General features: G+C 41.6%; 1 protein-coding gene across 3 annotated transcripts in view; it reads left to right on the top strand.

Moving 5' to 3' along the window:
• NCOA5 (nuclear receptor coactivator 5) overlaps nt 1-15844 on the top strand; it is an 86585-nt gene that overhangs the window by 47246 nt on the left and 23495 nt on the right. For all 3 annotated transcript variants that reach the window (XM_075349746.1, XM_075349747.1, XM_075349748.1), the window contains 2 exons: nt 116-496; nt 3406-3488. In XM_075349746.1, coding sequence (XP_075205861.1) covers nt 116-496; nt 3406-3488 — 464 coding nt within the window. The remainder of the gene's footprint in view (nt 1-115; nt 497-3405; nt 3489-15844) is intronic.

The following is a 15844-nucleotide window of genomic DNA, read 5'->3' on the forward strand; positions in this document are numbered from 1 at the left end:
GGAGAAATCTTTTACATTATTTATTTTTGTGGCGGAATGAATTTGCACATGTAATGTAAAAGTTGTATTACCAAAAATTGCCTGAAACTAATAACTTTTGTTTTTGGCGCTCCAGAGATTTGTATGGATATGGTAACCCTTTGGAGCCAAGGCGTGAACGATCTCCTCTCCGATCCAGCCCGAGGAGAGATGGCAGAGACCAAAGAGAGAGAGATATGAGATCTATTCGGGACCCACGAGATGGACGGGACCTTAGAGACGAGAGAAACTTCAGAGATACTCGTGATGGAGATTTTAGGGATGGCCACAGTTCAAGGGATGTCCGAGATATGAGGGATACCCGTGATCCTAGAGACTATAGAGATCCCCGTGATTCGAAAGATCTAAGGGATGTAAGAGATATTCGCATTCGCGATCCCCCTCGTGATTCAAGAGATCCTAGAGAGCCACTATATGACCATTATAGAGAGGGCCGTGACACAAAAAATCCATACAGGTATGAGATGTTATATTTCTCCCCCTTTTTTATTATAATAAAGACTCTTCTGTCTGTGTAAAATTTTGTAAAATTTGTTTTGTGTGACTGGTAGATTCAAAGAAATATGTATTTCAGAATATTGATACAGCTAATGAATGCCAGGTCTTATATTTTATAATATTTCAAAGTTGTAGACACATCACTTCATCTGATATAGGATGTTATGTGCAGGGTCCTTTACCTGAGACCACAGTAGCGTTCTTTGATCGCTTTAACCCCTTCACGACCGGCCCGATTTGTCGCTTTTTTTTTTTTTTCTTCCGCCATTCTTCTTCTGAGAGACGTAACTTTTTTATTTTTCAGTCAATATGGTCATGTGAGAGCTCATTTTTTGCGGAACGAGCTGTACTTTTAAATGAAACCATAAGTTTTACCATATAGTGTACTGGAAAACTGCAAAAATTCCAAATGCAGAAAAATTGCAAAAAAAGTGCGATAGCACTATTTTTGAGATTTTATTCACTGTGTTCACTATATGGTAAAACTGATTTGTGGGTGTGATGCCTCAGGTCAGTGCGAGTTCGTAGACACCAAACATGTATAGGTTTACTTTTATATAAGGGGTTAAAAAAAATCGGAAGTTTGTCCGAAAAAAGTGGCCCACGTTTTACGTCAAATTCCGTGACGTTCTCATTTTTCGGTATCTATGGCTCAGTGATGGCTTATTTTTTGCGTCTCGAGGTGACGTTTTTAACGGTACAATTTTTGCACAGATGCTACGTTTTTATCGCCTGTTATTGCATTTTGCGCAAAAGTTGTGGGGACAAAACGTCATTTTGGCGTTTGGAATTTTTTTGCTGCTACGCAGTTTACTGATCAGATTAATTGATTTTATATTTTGATCGGGCGTTTCTGAACGCGGCGATACCAAATGTGTGGGTTTTTTTAACCCTTTAATTTTCAATTGGGGTGATTTGAACTTTTAAGGTTTTTTTTTTTTTTTTTGCTAGTCCCCCGAGGGGGCTATAGCGATCAGCAATCCGATTGCTCCGCACTATCTGCTGATCACAGCTATACGGCTGTAAACAGCAGATACGTTCACTTTCTGATTCGCTGGGCTCCGGGCCGAGTGAAACTGAAAGTGGTTCAGGTCTAGCACAGGAGTCATCACAATACCCTGTACTACCATGACAACCACCGGAAGTCATGTGATCACGTCACGTGACTTCCGCTAGCGGGCGGTAAGTAAAGGTTTACCGCGATTTATAATGGCGCTGTCACATATTGACAGCGCCATTACAGGGCTTAAACGGCACAAGCAGGTAATGATTCTGCTCGTGCCTAGCGGGCACACATCTCAGCTGTGAAAATCAGCTGAGATGTGCGCTGATCGTGGTATGCTGCCGGCGGCAGACCGCAGTCAGTAACATTATGACCGCTAGGACGTAATATTACTGCCCACGGTCCTTAAGGGGTTAAACACTGAGGGGGGAAGTAGTTAAGTGTTAATTTTTCTTGATCTTTAATTAAACCGTAGTAGTCAATGAGTTTTAAAGGGAATCTGAGTAGTGTTTCACACCCTATACTATTTAATTGTAAAGTACTGCGGATTATGTTGGCTCTTTATAAATAAAAATATTTGTATGTCCATGTAGCGTTTTTAAAGAAGTCCAGCCATACCTTTTACATGGCCAGTCCATTCCTCTAGTGCTGAGAAATCAGCATTTAAATTAATATTCAAATGAGGCTGAATAGCGATTTTGTAAATCTACAGCCTCTGTCACTCCAGGTATATTCCCTGCCCAGACCGGCTTCCTCCTCCTGCTTGAATAACTACTACTTTTGCTGAAGTCACACAGAATAGAAACTGTCCAGCAAGCAGGAGGCGGCAAGGAATTGAGCTGGAGTGACAAATGTGAGATTTGTTCACCCGGATTTGCATATAATTTCAAACACTGATGTTTCAGGAACTGAGGAACAGACTCAACATGTAAACATATTGCTGAATTGTCAGCAGAATGTCACCCTTCCAAACTGATTGCCTTTAATACATACCCTTTCCCGGTCAGCAAAGAGACTAGCCATAAAATGGAAATCTAAAGAAATTGAAACATTGCGAAGACTAGCATTTTAAAATATTTATAAGCTTTCATTTTTTTTTTCTGTCTAGTAGATCAGATGTATTTTCTCTTCCTTATTCTTTATGCATAGTCTGGCCTGTAATTAGTATTTCACACCGAAATATGTCCACCTAGTTCTTAGCGATCTGTTTCACAATTGCATTTCACCCAACAGGTGCTTCTGGAGATGAACTTGGTTCCAGTGGAACTTGCTGTTTTTTTTTGTTTTTTTTTTTCACTTAGAGTTTTCCATTTTTAAAAATGTGAACCCGAAATGTTTCCTGTCATGTCAAATGCCGATAGTACTCACCTACGTTTCTACAGTAGTGTTTGCCGCTGCTTTTGGCCTGTGTTTTGGCTTGCAGCGTGGACGTTACTTCGACACCTCTCCTCTTCTCTACATCTAAAAACTGAGATCCACAACTTTGCCAAAGTGGAAGGCACGAGCCACTGGGTGATTGTTCACTGAAGTCAGTCAGTGTGACATCGTCCCATGCAGCCAAAATATTGAGATTGGAACAATGTTGAACTGGTGCTGGACCTGGGGAGGGTGACTAATATTTAATTACATTTGATATGACGAGAAACATTTGAAGTCCACTTTTATAACATTAGATAACTTTTAAGCATGATGCATATGAAATACCAACACACAAAGTAATAAGTATAGCCCTTTTTTGTTAAGCTTGCCTACCAGAGACAGTTGAGGTGTTTTTTGTTTTTGTTTATTTTTGGTATTAAGGTGTGTGTTCTTGTTTATTTTTTGTTTTTATTTATTTTTATATATATATTTTTTTAATCATTTAGAGTTGATGAAGGTGATGATTATTACAGAAAGCGAGACGAGCACTTGGATCGCTACAGAGAACCCGTCGATAGACAATCAGATGGTATGTATTTTTTTCTCTCCAAATTGTGTCTAATTTTAAATTACATTTGCTTTGCAAGAATGACAAATTTTGCTAGCTGTAAGATATAATCTTCATAAATTTTGGCATGCGGAATCCAAAAATCACTTCAGTTTCCTCCAGTCGTGTCCATTTATTCTGCAAAACACTGTTTATTAACTCATGGTAATACAATATTAGATCTAATTTTAATTTAGATATGCTGAATATGCAGAAAAAAATGGTGACTTTAACCAGTAGGAAGACTGCTTAATAAGCAGTTAAAAACTGCAAGTGTTGGAATTGTATGGCCATATAAGCTGCATGAAAACCAATGGAATCATACAGTCATTCAAGAGGCTTACAAGTTGGAGCAAATTTAAATGTTAAAAAGGCTTTTGTTGAATGACCTCCAACGCTTGAACAGTTCATGGATGGTGCAGGAATGATCTTGATACATTCTATTACATTTGCGGTTGTTTTTAAACACCCAAACAATGGATAAATATGTGAATTTGTGCATAAAACTTATTATCCAAATTTTAGGGTTAAACTGGGTGACCAGGAAAGACCATGGCTACCCTAAAGTGTGCCAGATATGTGTTGAAAACCTGAGACCGTGTACTAAGGGTCAGAGAATGTTCCAATGGTGTAGCAAGAGCCTCAAAAACATGTTGATGACTGACTGCTACTTCTCCCTAACCATTCAAATTTTCACAACTATGTTTCTTTTGATTTAGACCATATATTTGTTTCATACAAAAACAGAGTATATTATGTGCCTTCGCATCTTCTGAATTTATTACCTCTGATGTTTGACTTTAACACCTTTTTTAATCAAACGTTTCTCATTTGTGTAAAAAAATTTGGCTTATTGTGTTTTTTTTTTTTTTTTTAACTTCCCTGGAATCTTTCCTTTTCTTTGGGTAAAATCAGCAGAAATACTTGTCATCAGAAACTTTCTTTTTTCTTCTCAAATGTAGACTATTATTATCTTTAAACGGAATCGGTCACCAGATTTTCACCTTCTAAACTTAAACTGGCACCTTAAGCAGCTCCTGTGCTGCATTCTATAAAGGTGCACGTTACCCCTGACTGCCCTCCCCTTTAGACCCCACAAATACTTTTTTTTTTTTTATTATAAAAGCTCGCACCATGTACGTAAATTGTTTGGTCTGGTCCAATGGGTGTCGTAATTTGCGCCTCTTGTCTCTCCTTTTTGCCATCCTCCTGTGCTGAATGACGTGCATGGCGCCTCGGGTGCCATCCACTTAGGCTGGCAAAATTTTGTGCTGCGCAGCCACATTTCCGGCTCGTGCAGGCGTACTTCGATTTGCCCTATTGAGGGCAGGGCTCAAAACATAGGTGCGCCTGCGCAAATCGGTGATTGGCAATGTGGATGACGTCACCCATTTCATCCACATCGGGTCTGCGCAAAGAACTTGCCGATTCGCACAAGTGTACCTATGTTTTTGGCTCTGGCCACGATAGGGCAGAGCGAAGTGCGCCTACGCAGGTGCAATATTTTGCCTGCCTATGTGGATGGCGCCTGAGACGTCATCCATGTCAATAAGCACAGGAGGACGACAAAATGGCAGGAGCCGCAGAGTAATATGTCCTTCAGACTGGACAATTTACATACAAAGCTGGAGTTTTTAGAAAGGTATTTGTGGGGTCTACAGGGGGTCAGGTGGTGACATGCACCTTTTATAGAATGCAGAACAGGCACTGCTTAAGGTGCTAGTTTTAGTTTAGAAGGCTGAAATCTGGTGACAGGTTCCCTTTAATTACAAAACGTTTGCCACATGAGAACCCCTAAATGTATCAATCCCAGGTGAACACCAACTTTATTCCTCCCTCATCCCTCCTTTATTCCTCCCTTACTCCTCCCTCAGAGAAACTTGGTGTTGGGAAATGTAAAGTCTTCTATGATGTCCAGAGCTATAATTTTGCTCTTTACAGTTTTGGAAACCATCTTTGTGCAGATTGAAATCAGTTTGCCATACTTCTTAAGAAGTACATGTGACCAGTCGTCTTTTTTTGCTGTGTTTGGATAACTTCAGCACTTATTGAAACCCTGAGAGAGATTTTCATGTGATTTCAATTTCATCTTGGACGTTTTAGATGCCTGTTATCTGATACTTAAAGGTAAAAGGTCCCAATAAACATTAAACTAATGTTGGCCAAACTCGCTGATATCGACTGGTTCAGCCAACTGTCTGTCTAAGGGAGCATCAGCCAACTGATATTCAGGGAAGACGTCTATTAAGTGTGTCCGATTTCGGACTGCCAATCGCATTGTTTTCCCTGGCCATCAGCTTTCTTATAGAGAAAACGGAGCACTCAGCCGAATGAGTGCTTCTGTGTATGGGGGAATTGGCTGAGCTGGCTTCTTCAACTGACAACCATCTAATGTTTATTGCCATCTTAAATGGGTATTCCCATCTCCAAGGTCCAATCAGAATCTTTAGTAGGTATAAGAATATTAGCAAATGCCTTCAATTAGAAATGTAGTATAGTTCTGAAACTTGCTTACCTCATGTGCATGGCATTGTAGTAGCCTGTATATCGATGGTTATGACCACAAGCAACTAACTCGCATATGAGTGGTCGTAACCATGGATGACTAAACTGTAATGCCCTGCACATGAGGTAAGCGACATAGCTAATCATGAGAACTATACTATATGCTACATTGGCAGTATTTGCAGAGAATAATATAAATATGCAGGAGGACAGGTAAGAATCAAGATGAAGGAAGAAGTGACAAAAACAGGAGGCTGAAAGTACACTATGTATGAGAATAGACAATGAGCTGGAAGGTGCAATTGGAGAAGATTTATTTAAGGGTGAAAAAGTGTGTGTGTGTGTGTGTGTGTGTGTGTGTGTGTGTGTGTGTGTATATGTGTATATATATATATGTATGTGTGTATGTGTGTTTGTTTGTGTGTGTGTGTGTGTGTGTGTGTGTATATGTATATGTATATGTATATATATATATATATATATATATATATATATATATATATATATATATATATCTATCTATATCTCTATATATAGAGATATATATATATATATTTTTGTTTACCTCTTTATTTCGCTGATTTAAATTTTCACAGGTAAAAATACAATTGTAATGTCTTAAGTGTAGAAAATTAAAAATGTTACCTTCATGCCGATTCTTCAGGTGAAGTGCTAAAGTATTCCTTATTTGAGTTTACACTCCACTGCAATAAATGTTAATTTCACAAGTATCTTGCAGTGTAAACAGGCTGCCGATCATGCAATAAACGATTAACATTTTTTATTCAGCAGAAGAAATTAGCTTTTATAGAGCATGAAAGATCATCGTTCTTGCCAGTGTATCATCCGGTGTAAACAGGAGTCGCACTGTCGAGAATTATGGCAGCCTATGCTCTGAGTGATCTGTTAGAAATCACTGTGTGCATAGTTTACTTTGTCAGCTTAGGTAAACAGGCATTCAAACGACTGCCAATTGGTAAGTCTTATCTTGCCACTGGTTGGTCAGTGTCTATGGACCTTAAGGCTATGTGCTGCACACGCTGCATTTTTTTGTTGACGCTGCGTTTTTGTGCGCTAAAAACGCACCCGTGGCAAAAAACGCATGCGTTTTTACTGCAATTTGTTGTGTTTTGTTACGTTTTTGATCTCTGCGTTTTTCTGCATTTTTCCAATGCATTGCATGGGGGGAAAACGCAGGAAAGAATTGACGTGTCCATTTTTTTTTTTCTAAGCTCAAAAACGCAGCTTAAAAAGAAAAATTGTGTGCGGACAGCAAAAATGAAAACTCACTTTGCTGGGGAAGCAAAGTCATGCAGTTTTGAGGCCAAAAAGGCTGTGAAAAACGCACTGTATGCACATAGCCTAAGAGTGTAATCTTGCTGCTTTTTTTTTTTTTTTTTCTTTTTCTTTGAAAATTCTTGAAGATGTTGTCAACTCATAATGTAAAACAGCTCTATAAAAGTAATTGGGTTAGAGCAACAACTTTGCAATTCAAGGGTATGCACCAAGATTAGAAGTTACCCATGATCTGTGGGATAACCCACTAATCACAGGGGTTCCAACGATTTGGACCTCGACAGATAGCCAGTCTGAATGGAGCATGTGCATATCCACTCCACATATTCTTAATAGGACTGCCCAAGGTAGCTGAGCGCTGCAGATAAAGCTGGTGTCACACACAACGACGTCGCTGCTACGTCACCATTTTCTGTGACGTTGCAGCGACGTCCCGTCGCTGTGTGTGACATCCAGCAACGACCTGGCCCCTGCTGTGAGGTCGCCGGTCGTTGCTGAATGTCCAGCTTCATTTTTTGGTCGTCACTCTCCCGCTGTGACACACACATCGCTGTGTGTGACAGCGAGAGAGCGACGAAATGAAGGGAGCAGGAGCCGGCGTCTGGCAGCTGCAGTAAGCTGTAACCACGGTAAACATCGGGTAACCAAGGGAAGACCTTTCCCTGGTTACCCGATATTTACCTTCGTTACCAGCCTCCGCCCTTGCTGCCAGTGCCGGCTCCTGCTCTGTGCACATGTGGCTGCAGTACGCATCGGGTAATTAACCCGATGTATACTGTAGCAAGGAGAGCAAGGAGCCAGGGCTAAGCAGTGTGCGCGGCTCCCTGCTCTCTGCACTGTGACATGTAGCTGCAGTACACATCGGGTTAATTAACCCGATGTGTACTGTACCTAGGAGAGCAAGGAGCCAGCGCTAAGCGCGGCTCCCTGCTCTCTGCACATGTAGCACAGCGACGTTATGATCGCTGCTGCGTCGCTGTGTTTGACAGCTAAGCAGCGATCATAACAGCGACTTACAAGGTCGCTGTTACGTCACAGAAAATGGTGACGTAACAGCGACGTCGCTGTCGTTTAGTGTGAACCCAGCTTTAGGGATGACTTCTAATCTTGGTACATGCTTGTTACTTACTGATTTTTGCTGAGATTGTATTTTTCTTTTCAGGTGGAGTAGACAAGTGATGACAAATTGCATCCCTAAACTTCCCATATGTGATTATTAGAAAACCCCCGAAATAGTCTCAGAGTAAAAGTTAATTTAACAAAGGGGTTCTCCAATTTCAGATGACTTCTGTTCCCAGGTGCAGTTTGATGTAAAGGAAATATCAATACCAATAAGTCTACATCTGCAGAACTACTGAGCTCTGTGTCTGGCTGCAGCGCTGTCTATATGACGTGAACACCACAGGCAAACTAGAGCAATGGCTGTGACTCTGCATTAGATCCGTGGCGGTTAAATTAATTAGAATTAGGATTCTGGCTAGGTGGGAGCAATGCCTAGTAGACCAGCAAGAATCACTGTGTTGAGCGCCTTTGATGGCTGCTGGCAGTGTTTTTCTCTGGCTGGTATCACCGAGATCAGTGATTTATTTTGTCTTGCTGGTCTACTAGGCATTGCTCCCACCTAGCCAGAATCCTACTCCACACTGATGAGGGGCAATACCCCGAAACAGCTGTCTGTGGATGGATACCTGGCCTTGGTATTTCCCTTGTCATATCTTTAAACTTGTCAAAGAGTTGGATATTGACTAAAAGGGCCACTTAATATGGTGGTTATGGTGGTCTCCTAAAAAAAAAAAAAAGCCACTCCTTGGCTAGGTCCTTCCCGGAGTGATATCTGGCTATTTTCTTTGTCGAGACTCCTAAGAGAGGCTCCACGGACCCCTTTTTTTGATTTGCAATTCTGCAAAACAAACAGTGAATTTACATACACATCACATAACCTAAATAATCAACTACAAAACATTAAAGGGAACCTGTCAGCAGAAATGTCCCCTAAAACCTAACAGATTCCCCCTCTGCAGCTCCTGGGCTGCATTCTATAAAGGTCCCTGTTATGATTGTGCCCACTTTCTGACCGAAAAAAAGTGTTTATAAAGTTGTACCTTTTTGGCTTCTGATTCTGTAAATCCGTCACGGGGGCGGGCTGCCTGATGGCCGTTATTCTGCCCCCTGGTCCTGTATGCCGCCCCCATCGCTGATTTCAATACTTCTGGACGCCGCCCACTGCTCCAGCCATCCCCGCGCATGCCCAGTGCCCATCTCTCGGGGATGAGCACTGTGCCCAGCGTCACCGCTGGTGACGTGCACGCAGGGTTAAGATTATGGGCGGTGCTGTGATGTTTATTCCTAAGCAACCGCCCATAATCGCGGGACCGCGCTTTCCCCCTCGGCCTGCTTCTTTCTGCGCAAGCGCGCTGCTGCTGACCTCACTTCGCCTCCTTCCCATCTTGCCCCGAGGCAGGAAATAGATGGGAAGAGCGCGGAGCAGTGACTACACCGAAAGCGCGGTCCCCGCGATTATGGGCGGTTGCTTAGGAATAAACATCACAGCACCGCCCATAATCTTAACCCTGCGTGCACGTCACCAGCGGTGACACTGGGCACAGTGCTCATCCCCGAGAGATGGGCACTGGGCATGCGCGGGGATGGCTGGAGCAGTGGGCGGCGTCCAGAAGTATTGAAATCAGCGATGGGGGCGGCATACAGGACCAGGGGGCAGAATAACGGCCATCAGGCAGCCCGCCCCCGTGACGGATTTACAGAATCAGAAGCCAAAAAGGTACAACTTTATAAACACTTTTTTTCGGTCAGAAAGTGGGCACAATCATAACAGGGACCTTTATAGAATGCAGCCCAGGAGCTGCAGAGGGGGAATCTGTTAGGTTTTAGGGGACATTTCTGCTGACAGGTTCCCTTTAACATGTCATGGTTTCCATGTTTATAACATGTTCGAAGATTATGATGCCAAAACGTTAGGTGTTTCCATTATTTTGTCCAACCCTTGTATATCATATGAAGGAGGAGAAGAATTTCTTCAGCTCACCTGCTACCCGGGCTGCTGATCCTTGCGGATGCCTGGAATCCACCGGTGAGTCCCAACCGGTCAGGAACAGTAGAAAAAGAAAGGAAAGGATCCGGCACAACCTCTTCTTAGAATAAAATCATCATCTTTATTTGAGAGTATTAAAAATACCATCCGTGAAAACCGAAAGAGATGTTAATTCATGGGAGCTTAACGCGTTTCGGACTTCAGTATAAAACCAAAAAAAGAGTCCTTAATCATAAGTATCCCATGTATACCACAGAGCTACTAAAATAGACTGACTTGTTAGATGGACACAAGGGAGGGGCATGCCGTACTTAACTACATGCACCTACAAGTGAGTGTTGCACAGCATACAAAATCACAACCAGCAGTATGACCAAGTGATATGCTAGGTTTACAAATATATATATGTATGTATGTGTGTATGTATATGTATGTGTGTATGTATATGTATGTGTGTATATGTATGTATGTGTGTATATGTATGTCCAACAATGTAGACCAGCTCACTCCTGTGAATCACCTGGATCCTCAGCTGACCTGGTTAACTCCGTTGTGCCCGGATCAGGACGTAGGAGTCCATCCATACAAATGTGAACAACAAGGCAGAGTCCAGCAATAACGTGAGCAATCCAGGATGCTGTTAAAAATTTTTTTTTCCTTTTTATTCATAAATTCATTAAAATATAATGGTCCAAGTAATTCAGAACAGCATTATCGCAGGAAAATAGCACAGATAGGACTACGCGTTTCAGCGGTAAAATCCGCCTTCTTCACGGTCCAGAATCTGCAGATAGATAGATATATATACAGTTAGGTCCAGAAATATTTGGACAGTGACACAATTTTCGCGAGTTGGGCTCTGCATGCCACCACATTGGATTTGAAATGAAACCTCTACAACAGAATTCAAGTGCAGATTGTAACGTTTAATTTTGAAGGTTTGAACAAAAATATCTGATAGAAATTGTAGGAATTGTACACATTTCTTTACAAACACTCCACATTTTAGAAGGTCAAAAGTAATTGGACAAATAAACCAAACCCAAACAAAATATTTTTATTTTCAATATTTTGTTGCGAATCCTTTGGAGGCAATCACTGCCTTAAGTCTGGAACCCATGTACATCACCAAACTCTGGGTTTCCTCCTTCTTAATGCTTTGCCAGGCCTTTACAGCCGCAGCCTTCAGGTTTTGCTTGTTTGTGGGTCTTTCCGTCTTAAGTCTGGATTTGAGCAAGTGAAATGCATGCTCAATTGGGTTAAGATCTAGTGATTGACTTGGCCATTGCAGAATGTTCCACTTTTTTGCACTCATGAACTCCTGGGTAGCTTTGGCTGTATGCTTGGGGTCATTGTCCATCTGTACTATGAAGCGCCGTCCGATCAACTTTGCGGCATTTGGCTGAATCTGGGCTGAAAGTATATCCCGGTACACTTCAGAATTCATCCGGCTATTCTTGTCTGCTGTTAGGTCATCAATAAACACAAGTGACCCAGTGCCATTGAAAGCCATGCATGCCCATGCCATCACGTTGCCTCCACCATGTTTTACAGAGGATGTGGTGTGCCTTGGATCATGTGCCGTTCCCTTTCTTCTCCAAACTTTTTTCTTCCCATCATTCTGGTACAGGTTGATCTTTGTCTCATCTGTCCATAGAATACTTTTCCAGAACTGAGCTGGCTTCATGAGGTGTTTTTCAGTAAATTTAACTCTGGCCAGTCTATTTTTGGAATTGATGAATGGTTTGCATCTAGATGTGAACCCTTTGTATTTACTTTCATGGAGTCTTCTCTTTACTGTTGACTTAGAGACAGATACACCTACTTCACTGAGAGTGTTCTGGACTTCAGTTGATGTTGTGAACGGGTTCTTCTTCACCAAAGAAAGTATGCGGCGATCATCCACCACTGTTGTCATCCGTGGACGCCCAGGCCTTTTTGAGTTCCCAAGCTCACCAGTCAATTCCTTTTTTCTCAGAATGTACCCGACTGTTGATTTTGCTACTCCAAGCATGTCTGCTATCTCTCTGATGGATTTTTTCTTTTTTTTCAGCCTCAGGATGTTCTGCTTCACCTCAATTGAGAGTTCCTTAGACCGCATGTTGTCTGGTCACAGCAACAGCTTCCAAATGCAAAACCACACACCTGTAATATACCCCAGACCTTTTAACTACTTCATTGATTACAGGTTAACGAGGGAGATGCCTTCAGAGTTAATTGCAGCCCTTAGAGTCCCTTGTCCAATTACTTTTGGTCCCTTGAAAAAGAGGAGGCTATGCATTACAGAGCTATGATTCCTAAACCCTTTCTCCGATTTGGATGTGAAAACTCTCATATTGCAGCTGGGAGTGTGCACTTTCAGCCCATATTATATATGTAATTGTATTTCTGAACATGTTTTTGTAAACAGCTAAAATAACAAAACTTGTGTCACTGTCCAAATATTTCTGGACCTAACTGTATCTATCTATCAATCTATCTATGTGTGTGTGTGCATGTGTATATATATAATATATATATATATATATTTATTATATTAAACATATACGTCAATCTGGATAAATGCATCCAATGTTGGAAGAGCTAATCTGATAAAAAATATTGGTGGATAAAGAAAAAATAAATAATATATAATATACCTAAATATTGGCATATATGCATATAGGAAAAAATATATATGTGTATATAAATATATGGATTTGGATTATCAATATGCAAAAATGCAAAATGTATCAAAAAAATATATAGAGTAGCTCATCCAGCAGGGGAAGGAATACCCGACAAATGTAAGGATACAATCAAAAATACATATATAACCAACCATGTAAGCGCATATGATATGAAAAATGATAATGAAAGATCCAAATATATAAAGTATGAGCAGCATGTCCAAAATACGACAATTAAGTGACTATAGACAGTCCTCAATAACAAATCCACCAAAAGGAAATATATAAGGGATCAAACATTATCACGAATATCACTGGCAGATGAACATGAAAGGTTTTAAAGTTACCCAGATTTTTCTCTAAAAAATAGAACGTAAATCAGAGCGATAATTAAAGCCGCCAGGATATCTTGAATCTAGCCTCAGGATCCATTTAGCCTCCGATAACAAGAGAGCCTGGAACCTTTCCCCCCCGCGGGGGGTCTGGGGACAGACTCTACACCTGTGATTATCAGAGATGAAAAGTCCGCTGAGTGACATTCAATATAATGCCTGGTTAGACCAGATAAAGAACGTTTCTTAACTAATGCCACATAATTCAAAGAAGTTTTGTCCTGAGCTGCTGGCTATCCGCACATGCTCTGAAATTCTGGCTCTGAGTGCTCTGGATGTGCAGCCTACGTAGTTTTTACCGCATAATGTGCATGTGGCTACATAAACCACATGCGTGGAAGCACAATTAATGAATGAATGGATGTTAATATTCTCCCCACTACTGCTCAAAAAGGATTTATTGTTGCGCATAAATCGACAAAGGCCACAACGACTGGTCCCACACCTGTAAGAGCCGGTGACACTGAGCCAGGTTTTATTGGATTTTTTTTCGATTTTTCAGAAGAATACATACTAGGAGCCACTAAATTACCGATAGTACAAGCCTTTCTAGCCACTATATTTATTCCTGGATGGAGGACTGTATTTAAAACCGCATCCTGGCATAACAGGGGAATGAACCGCTGAATGATCCGCTTAATCTGAAAAAAGTCGGTATTAAAAGGAGTAGAAAAAGTGACCCGATTTTTAGCAGTAGCCGTAGCAGAGCGATCCTTTAATAAATCGGATCTGGTCCTATTAGCAACAATGGAAGTAGCCCTATTCAAAACACGATCAGAATATCCTCTCTTGCTCAGTCTATGCCTGATGCGGGCAGCTTCATCACTATAAGACACCTGATGAACATGACCGTTTTGCTCGCAGGAATTCACCCACAGGTAAGTTGTATAAAGTGTGGGGCATATGGCAGCTACTAGCATGGAGGGAGGTGTTTCCACAAATGGGCTTCCTATACAAAGTAGATTGAATGGTACCAGTCAAAGAATTTCCAGACAGCAAGATGTCCAAAAAGGGAGCCGATTCCATGTATAAATTCATAGTAAATCTCAAATTGAGAGAATTTCCATTGAAGTAAGTATTAAGGGCCTCCATGGCCTGCTGGGGGGAACCGTAACCATCTGATTTACATATCAGGATCTGGTCATCAATATACCTTGCGTACCAAAAAATTTGAGTCTAAAAATGGGTTGTTACTCGCATAGATATATTGTTCCTCCCAGTAGGCCATGTAAATATTGGCTAGGGCACATGAAAAACTTTCCCCCATAGGGCATCCAGCTGTCTGGAGAAAAAAGGCACCGTTAAATTGAAAAAAGTTATGGGTCAACAAAAAGCCAGCGGTCATAAGAATAAATTCCTTGGAAACATCATCCAAAGGACTATACCTCTCCAAATGGAAATAAAGGGCCTGAAGGGCTTCCCTATGTGGTATGCTGGGATATAATGAAATTACATCACTCGTTATCCAAAAGGAATTATTAGTCCACGGTATCTTCTCTTAACATTGTAACAAACTTTTGGTATCTCTGATGTGACCTGTAGTTCGCTTCATGAGCGGCTGGATAAAATGATCCAGCCAATCACTCAGGTTACCAGTCAGGGATCCGGTGCTGGCTACTATGGGTCTCAACGGGTGGGGGGGGGGGATGCCTTTATGAACCTTCGGGAGGCCCTGGAAAATGGGACATACCGGAGAATCCACAAACAGATATTCATAGGTCTTTTTTATTAAGAACCACCACCCCCCCCCCCCCCCATTCAAGGCCCCGTGATAGAAGGGTATGTAGCTTGGAGGAAAAATCAGACGTGGGGTCACAAGACAGCCGCCTATAGGTGGAAGTACCACTTAGAATCGCATTGATCTCCATCTCCTACAATGTGCTATCCAGCACCACTACTGATTCCCCCCCCCCCCCTTATCTGCCCCTCGAACAACAATATAGTCATTACTCTTTAACTCCTTCAGTGCCTTCCTCTCAGAAGATAATAGATTATCCTGGGTCTGGGAATCTCTAGAGAGTAAATTTCTAACTTCAGACTCAATCAGGTCCTGAAACGTATCCATGATAGGGACCCTGGAGGCATTCAGAGCATGTTCGGATACCACCAGCAGCTCAGGACAAAACGTCTTTGAATTATGTGGCATTAGTTAAGAAACGTCCTTTATCTGGTGTAACCAGGCATTATATTGAATGTCACTCAGCGGACTTTTCATCTCTGATAATCACAGGTGTAGAGTCTGTCCCCAGACCCCCCGCGGGGGGGGACTGGTTCCAGGCTCTCGTTATCGGAGGCTAAATGGATCCTGATCCTGAGGCTAGATTCAAGATATCCTGGCGGCTTTAATTATCGCTCTGATTTACGTTATATTTTTTAGAGAAAAATCTGGGTAACTTTAAAACCTTGCATGTTCATCTGCCAGTGATA

Source organism: Anomaloglossus baeobatrachus, chromosome 5 (genome assembly GCF_048569485.1).
Source record: "Anomaloglossus baeobatrachus isolate aAnoBae1 chromosome 5, aAnoBae1.hap1, whole genome shotgun sequence".
NCBI lineage: Eukaryota > Metazoa > Chordata > Amphibia > Anura > Aromobatidae > Anomaloglossus > Anomaloglossus baeobatrachus.